The sequence below is a fragment of the Triticum dicoccoides genome, chromosome 4A (assembly GCF_002162155.2).
Source record: "Triticum dicoccoides isolate Atlit2015 ecotype Zavitan chromosome 4A, WEW_v2.0, whole genome shotgun sequence".
Taxonomy (NCBI): domain Eukaryota; kingdom Viridiplantae; phylum Streptophyta; class Magnoliopsida; order Poales; family Poaceae; genus Triticum; species Triticum dicoccoides.
The window spans coordinates 273588784-273596880 of record NC_041386.1 but is presented as its reverse complement, the minus strand read 5'-3'; the positions used below and the strand labels follow the sequence as shown (position 1 = coordinate 273596880).

The 8097-nt window shown below is 40.2% G+C and overlaps 1 protein-coding gene across 3 annotated transcripts; it reads left to right on the top strand.

Annotated features, from left to right (window-relative positions):
- The first annotated feature begins 1047 nt into the window (after nucleotides 1-1047).
- On the top strand, nucleotides 1048-6030 carry LOC119285779 (RNA-binding KH domain-containing protein RCF3-like). 3 transcript variants are annotated; one of them, XM_037565109.1, is made up of 7 exons: nucleotides 1048-1790; nucleotides 2292-2714; nucleotides 2809-3066; nucleotides 3155-3421; nucleotides 3508-3557; nucleotides 4069-4141; nucleotides 4877-6030. In XM_037565109.1, exons 1-6 carry the CDS (start codon nucleotides 1218-1220, stop codon nucleotides 4115-4117), a joined length of 1620 nt encoding a protein of 539 aa, XP_037421006.1. In that variant the 5' UTR covers nucleotides 1048-1217; the 3' UTR covers nucleotides 4118-4141; nucleotides 4877-6030. The 3 variants fall into 3 exon arrangements, with proteins under 3 accessions (XP_037421006.1, XP_037421005.1, XP_037421004.1); XM_037565108.1 differs by lacking the exon at nucleotides 4877-6030 and adding an exon at nucleotides 4240-4658 and having other exon boundaries at nucleotides 1050-1790; XM_037565107.1 differs by lacking the exon at nucleotides 4877-6030 and adding an exon at nucleotides 4235-4658 and having other exon boundaries at nucleotides 1050-1790.
- The last annotated feature ends 2067 nt before the right edge of the window (nucleotides 6031-8097 follow it).

Here is an 8097-nt window from a genome sequence, read left to right as displayed (position 1 = left end):
CGCGCCGTGAGCTATCAGCCGAGGATCGCCCGTGAACATCCTCGTCAGTTATGATCCATCCACTTTCTTGATGATTTGTTTGCTGCGCGGTTGAGGAGTAAATGATAGTATAAACGTTTGCTTGTACTGAAGGCAGGAGAATTGGGGTTATGTGCGTCTGTCTTGATGCGCAAGTTCCTTTAGATGTACCTCCCCGAAGTGTAGTTTGGGGCACTTATCTGGGAGGTTGGCGCTCCGTAATGAGAGGATGGAGAGAGCGGGCCCTTTTGAATTTGATTTTCGGTAGATGCCTGCGTGTTTCATTTTTGTACGGGCTCTGTTTAGGTTTTTCCAAAGATTTGTTCTCCAGTTAATTCAGCTGCCCAGAAAGAGGCTCATGTATGTGTTGAAGAGACCGAAAGTCCGAAACCAATATTTTCTTGTCGAAACAGACTCTTTTGTCTGCAGAGATCTTGTCTAAGTAGATTTCGTCTAGTGAGAGGCATGTATTTGGTCTCCATATATTTTTGATTTGTTAAGGATTTATAACTTCAATTGATTTTGCTATGTGCGTTCATTAAGTGGCATAGTCCTCAAATTCACCCGGTCAATTTTAAGGGTTGCCACATTTTTAGTGGTCCTAACATGGACAGCAGATATTGGTACAGGTAAGCATGCTCTTATTTGAATTTTTTTACATCTTTTCCTGTGGGATGATTATGTATTAAAGAGACCAAAATCCATTATTTTCTTGTCGAAACGGATGTTTTTCTTGGAGATGTTCTCTAGTCAGAAGCATGCATTTGGTTTCCGTGTTTGATTTGGCAAGGATTTATAACCGCAGTTGATTTTGCCATGTGCATTGATTAAGCGTTGGCCTGCAATCTGCTATAGCCCTCAATTCCACCTGGTGGATTTTAATATTTGCTTCATTTTTGGTGGTCCTAACATGGGCACACAACATAAGTAGGCCCAGGTGAGCGATGCATGCTTTTATTTGGAAGCCATCATCTTTTACTATCATATGGTATCGAGGGTCTTAGCTGCTGCCTGATGCCACTTGGGTTTGGAGGTGGAAAAGCTTGATGGAAAATAGAATAGTACCCTCTTTATGAAGAATCCTAATGTACCACATGACATGCTGTGTTATTACTGCCGTTGAAGAATTTTTATTTAAGTTTGTATTTGGTTCTCACGGTATTCTATGTTGCTGACTATTCTGTCTCTGCTTTTAGATCATGGTCGGGCCTGGGCACCGGAACAGTCATGGAAAGCGGCAGTCTGATTATGCTGAAAATGGAGGTGGCAAGAGAAGAAATCCTGGTGATGATACATATGCTCCTGGTCCAGATGACACTGTCTATCGCTACCTTTGCACGTCTAGGAAAATAGGGAGTATAATTGGGAGGGGTGGAGAAATTGCCAAACAGCTGAGGAGCGATACTCAAGCTAAGATTAGGATTGGTGAGAGTGTACCTAACTGCGATGACCGAGTCATAACAATATTTAGCTCAAGCAGGGAGACTAATACCATTGAAGATACCGAAGATAAGGTTTGCGCTGCTCAAGATGCTCTCTTTAGGGTTCATGAGAAGCTTGCCACAGATGATGGTCCTGTGAACGAAGAAAATGAAGAGGGTTTAGGTCAACTTACTGTTCGGTTGCTTGTGCCATCTGATCAGATTGGATGCATTATTGGAAAAGGTGGGCATATCATCCAGGGAATCCGCAGCGACACTGGTTCACAAATACGTGTTCTTAGTAATGAACACCTTCCTGCATGTGCTACTAGTGGTGATGAACTTCTCCTGGTTAGTCAATTTTTCCTGCTTTTTCCTGCAATAAATGTACAGGTGTACTACTATACTCGTATAGCAAGTATATCCTCTCTTCTATATAGTACATGTGGACATGTGGTATCCGTAGTCTTACCAAATACTCCCTCCGTTCCTAAATATAAGTCCTTTTAGAGATTTCAATATGAATTACATATGGATGTATATAAACGTATTTTAGAGTGTAGATTCACTCATTTTGCTCCGTATGTAGTCTATATTAGAATCTCTAAAAAGATTTGTATTTAGGAACGGAGGGAGTATCTACTACAACGAATGTTTACTTGTTTATGTGCAGTAGGTATTTCATATGCTCTGGTTGTAAATTTGTACTCATTAATTGAATAACGGGCATGTTCATTTAATAAATGGGTACATTTTCTTCAGTTTATTTAGTTTAATACAGTGTATACTGTATTGTTTTGTAGTGTCACTGAAATCATAAATATATAACATTTTTTATCATTTTAAAACTAGATAATTGGGGATCCGATGGTAGTTAGAAAAGCTCTTCTCCAAGTGTCATCTCGCCTCCATGGCAACCCATCCAGGTCACAGCATCTCCTTGCGTCCAGCTTAACCCAACCTTTTCCAGCGGGATCCCGCCTTGGTAGTTCCTCTACTGCACCAGTTGTAGGGATTACTCCTATGGTTAGTCCTTATGGACGATACAAAGGTGATATGGTGGGAGATTGGCCTTCTATATACCAACAACGGAGGGAGGTGAGCTCTGCAAAAGAGTTTAGCCTGCGTGTGCTTTGTGCTGCGGCGAATGTCGGAGGTGTAATTGGAAAAAGAGGTGGTATTATCAAACAGATTAGGCAAGAATCTGGAGCTTTTATCAAAGTGGATAGTTCGAGTGCTGAAGATGACTGCATAATTACAGTTTCAGCAAAGGAGGTAATTTCTCTCTTCTTCAGTTTTTGCCTGATACGTTTCCATGTTTATATTTAGTAGCAGGTCCTGATTAATTCTAATTTTCCGTGCCATGCAGTTCTTTGAAGATCCTGTCTCTCCAACAATCGATGCTACAGTCCGTTTACAGCCAAGATGCAGTGAGAAAATTGATGCAGAATCGGGGGAGCCATCATATACTACACGTTTGTTGGTGTCGACATCACGGATAGGGTGCCTGATCGGCAAAGGTGGTTCAATCATTACGGAGATACGAAGAACATCGAGAGCAACCATACGAATCATTTCGAAGGAGGATGTTCCAAAAGTAGCATCGGACGACGAAGAGATGGTCCAGGTAACAACTTTAACTTCTGATGTTCTTTGTTTCACGACTCCTTGTTGCCATAAAAAATATTTACTGTTGTAATTGTCATGTACAACAGATCAGCGGAGATCTTGATGTTGCAAGGCATGCTCTTGTGCAAATAACTACAAGGCTGAAAGCCAACTTCTTTGAAAGAGAAGGTGCTTTATCAGGTTTTCCACCTGTGATCCCATATCACCCTTTGCCTGCTAGTGTGTCCGATGAGCCAAAGTATCTAAGCAGAGACAATAAGTCTGCTGGGCACGATTATCCATATTCTAGTGGATATCATGCATCAGACGATGTGCTTCCTGTTGACCGTTATGCAAATTATGGCAGCTCCCAGGTATAGCATCCCTTTTATTCATTGCAAATCCTGCCGACATTTTGTCAGGTTTCTTATCCCACAATACGAACTGAAACCATCTCTAGGTCTACGGAGGCGGCTATGGTGCTTACAGTGGTGGTTCTGGCAGCAGCGGGTAAGAATGACTTTTTTTTAGTCACCCAGTATACATATTCACGTTGTTGATCATAGTTCTGTGTAGGGAAATAAATGTTAAAAAAAGCACTAAGTGTAAATTGCTAGTTCTGCCTCTAGCGCCTACTTTGCCTAAGCGGCATGCCTAGGGACGATTAAGCACATGGCTAGTACGATAAATCGGTTGCTGTTCTGCTGTCGCCTAGCACCTAATCACAATTAAGCGGCACATGTATAGGCGTGGATTTTTTAACCAAAATATTAATGTTTCTTTACACTCGATATATTGCTGTCTATTACTCCCTCTGTCCCATTATACAAGATGTTATTAGAACCAATGTACTCATATGTTGGTTGTAATAACATCTTATATTATGAGATGGAGGGAGTGTCATTTTGTGCAAACTTTGGTCAAGGCCAAGTTTACTTGATATTCCATTTTTATCTTTGTAGGCTTATCTTTATTCCATATGTAATTTTTCACTTGGTACTGTTTGCAAATTCTTTATCAGGTTATCTGGCTCTACCTATCTTTCATCTGGAAAACGCTATGGCTATTAAAATGCAGGTTGTTGAATCCAACAGGTATGGTTGCTGTGCGTGTTGAGACGTATATAGCGACTACATGGTCAATACTTGCTTCTAACCACATCTGCCTTTGAAACACATTGAACCCAGCTCAGCTCTCTTCCGATGAACCTGTCCGTTTCACATTTGCACCCCTGCCCAATCCTTTACTGAAAACAGCCAAGACCAATGAAGTTTGAAGCCTGCTTATTGGAGCCCCTACCCAAACCAGATGACTGAGAGTATGGCCCAACCTGGAAGCTTTGCTTAAGAGGACCTGTCTGGATGCCACAAACCCTCTGATTTCCCTAGTAGAATACATTTACTCTTTATCTTTTCCTCCGGGCCTGTGTGTGATGCCCTGCCGTAAATGTTCTGAACCTATGTATTGGAAGGTCACATATAAGATTCTGTATTTGTTGTCCTAAAACCTGCTTAGTAGTTTGTATGAGAGACTTGGTCCCCTATTCGCCATCCAAAACTTAGGAGATGCTACTTGCCCTTGCATGCAAATATGCATTCCTTCATTGATACATACTGTCATTGTTAGCAGTAGTAATTCAGAATAATATTACCAAGACTTGCTCCTGTCTGCAAACAGTAACCATGAGATACCACTATGACTTACAACTTGAAATCCTAAATCAATGAGCTCAAAATGTGTGCAGGATATAGGAGAATTTTTGCTGTCTTCCGATTACATTGGCTTGCGAATACCATACACATGTTTGATTCAGTTGTTTCGTGTTTCAGTCACCCTGTAATCAGATACGGTGCTTCACAATCCCAAAAAGGGCCCATCCCAGCTGGATTGGGATAGCACAATCCCAAAAAGAGCCCATCCCAGATGGATTGGGATAACAGCATCCCAGCTGGATTGGGATAACACCGCATGCCGTCTCACTTGTCCCAACCTTCTCCTCACCAAGAGGCCTGAGGCCCAGAGACCCTGAGCAGCAGCGATGACGCCGCAGCAGGCACCTGCGCTGGAAACCTCCTTGCTCTTGTCTGTCTCCTTTCGCCCACCGACGAATCTATAGAATCCAGGATGCTAAATCTTGGATTCATTTGCCAATCGATGTACCAACAGCCTCTGGACCAGGAGAGATCTTCTCTGTATGCGTCTGTGTTCATCGATCTGGCCTTTTTTGTGTTGGTTCTGGATCAATCTGCGTTTGTTTTGTTTTGCTCTGGTGCTGGATCTGGGGGAGCCAGCGGAGGTCTTCTTTTCTTCTCTTTTCAGGCGTCCTGAGCTATCCTGCGTCAGAGCTGTGTTGTAATGGGAAAACAAACCTTCCTTGAACCAAACAGATTGTGTAATCACAGAGACCATCAGCTAATGCAGTGTATCTTGATTATAACACCCAATACATTGCCAGTCCTGAAGCAAACTGGTTGATAATTTACCTATGGAACAACTTTTGGCATGGTTGTCTGAAAGTACCAACCTTTGCTTGAGATTCTTAAACGCCTTAACATGCCATAGGTGCGCACATGATCAGAATGCCATTTGACATGCATTTGTTGCACCAATGGAGTATTGGCAAGTTACGAGATTGTGATTAGGTATCATCATGTTGGATAAATTGTGCTGCATTTTGTCCAGAGGTGTGTGCACTCTAGATTTGAGTTTGTGTTTGGAGCATTTTCTTTATTCTTGTTAACCAGGAAGGCGCAGGAGCATATACACAATCATGGAGCTAGAGACAGGCCGTTGCCGACATACTTTGCATTGGTTAAGTAAACATTTCCAGCTTGTTTATTGGACATACTTTGCATTGGTTAAGTAAACATTTCCAGCTTGTTTATTGGAAATAGGCAGCAACAGGGTCATGGTTGTATCGTGCTTCTTAGGTCTTTCTACCAGTCTTCGTATGTTTATTTATTATGCAGTGTGTATTCAATTTGATCACTTGGGCAAATGGTGAAAGCTGAATATCATTATTCATTAGTTTTGTTGTGTTTATTCAACTGGTGAAGCTGAACATTCATACGGGGTTTGATTGGGTGGCTGTTGGCCTGATTATATTTGTTTTTTTTTGCTAATTTCATATGGGATTTAGCATGTTTCGTCCTGTCTCAAACATCGATCTAAATTAAATTAACGCAATCCATGTGAGGTTGACAAGTTGGTGATATTAGTAGAATGCCCGTGTGTTGTTACGGGCTTTTAAAATATTTTGCTATCTGTATATAAATATTATGCATGTTAACTTTCACTTGTAGAGAAAAGATAGCACATGCACAATGGAGTAATAATTGAAGTCCACTTCATTTGCAATGTAAAATGATAAAAATAGAAATTGATGATGCATACATATAGAACAATGATCCAACTAAAAATCCATTACAAATTAAGATATACATGATGTGATTAAGAAATTCTTGCACGATATCAATTTCATTCGCACGATATTTGAGCAAGTATAGTAAAAACTTCTTTGTCAACTCATACCCATCATGCATAAGCAATATATGTATTTATCACGAATACTCCACGTTAAAGACCTTAAATGTGTAATGGAGAGTACTTACTGTGCAAACCGAATGGATGCATTCTTTACCGTTCTACCAAAGCATAAAGGAAAAAATCGCCAGACACATCCATGCAATTTTCTAAATTAATATTATATTGAAAATATAGTGATACCAAAAACAAATACATGTATTTTGAATGTTATGATGATGAAACATATATTTACTAGCTGATTGCGTTCGTGCCATCTGGTGTAAATAACATATAAGCTGTAGACACAAATAGATAAATAACAATAAATCATTATACATATGAATTGATTAAAAATAATATTCATTATATGCTTGTAATGAGTTGAGACTACCATATCTTGTTGTACACAAGTACTAACATGTTGTATGACGTGATAATATTTTGGTAGGTCTATATCCTTTTCTATCTTTTTTTAATCTGGTTAGATACAAATATGCTAATAATATGTAGCTTTTCATCCGTCCTGTCTGATAGATGCTCATGAGCAATATGTAAACATTTATCACCTCTAATTTCACATTTAATATATTTATGATATTAGATATTACATACGGGTTTATTTTACAAAGTACAAAGTTTATGCGATTGGTCTTACACCGTCATGCAAGAACTATCATCTTTTATAAGGCATTCTAACTCATCGGTTAATAACAAGGCATCTTCAATGTCCACGAACTTGATTTTCTTAGGGAAAGACATGATTGATTCAATGAATTTAACATCTCCTGGGGTACAGACATAGTTTGTCGTCATGATACAAAAACAAGCAAAACCAGTATGCAAAAATGAGCCAAACTAGTTGAACACAGAAAACAACATGACAAAGAAAAGACCAATAATCACATTTAAAAAATACCTTACGTGATGACATTTGTATTTGTTTTTTTGTTTGTTTGTTAGGAGATATCACCGCTTGCACATTTCTTTTGAGGGCTATCACCGCTTTCACATTAATATGTTGTAAAAGACTTTGTAAACTTTTTCACCTACCCAGCCTTATCCTCACCTCGCCCTCACTTTCAGGATGTAAACGACATTGGATCCCACTTGTCCCACAAATGCCACCCACGAAAAAAAGTCTATGGCGTATTTGGGAATCCAGTAAAAATATGTAGAACAAATGGGTAGCCCAACAAAGCCCACCGACGCCAGCGGCTGACTGCAACATCCAAATGTGTTCGCCTCCTTTGTCCAAAACTGTTGGGGATATAACTATTAGGTATGACCCGCCCAGAAGGGGCCGGGTTAATCCTAATGGCGGGTTACTAAAAGTTCAAGTGAATATACAAGGCGATGGTTTAGTATAAGACTTGTAGTAGGCCCAAGCCCAGAGGTGGCTTGAGGCCCGTGATTGTAAATCGCCATGGGTAAGAAAGACTTGTAAAGAAAGGCATGTAAAGGAAGTTACCGAGCCGGACACGTTATATGAGCCGGCCTGGACTTTGTAGAACGCCAGGCGTCAACC

Bases quoted from the DNA above. Each gene is read 5' to 3' on its own strand.
- LOC119285779 (XM_037565109.1), top strand. From the start codon at position 1,218: ATGGTCGGGCCTGGGCACCGGAACAGTCATGGAAAGCGGCAGTCTGAT. The intron at 1,791-2,291 runs GTTAGTCAATTT...TTTTAAAACTAG, and splicing joins GTGGTGATGAACTTCTCCTG to ATAATTGGGGATCCGATGGT. The intron at 3,558-4,068 runs GTAAGAATGACT...ATTCTTTATCAG, and splicing joins GGTGGTTCTGGCAGCAGCGG to GTTATCTGGCTCTACCTATC.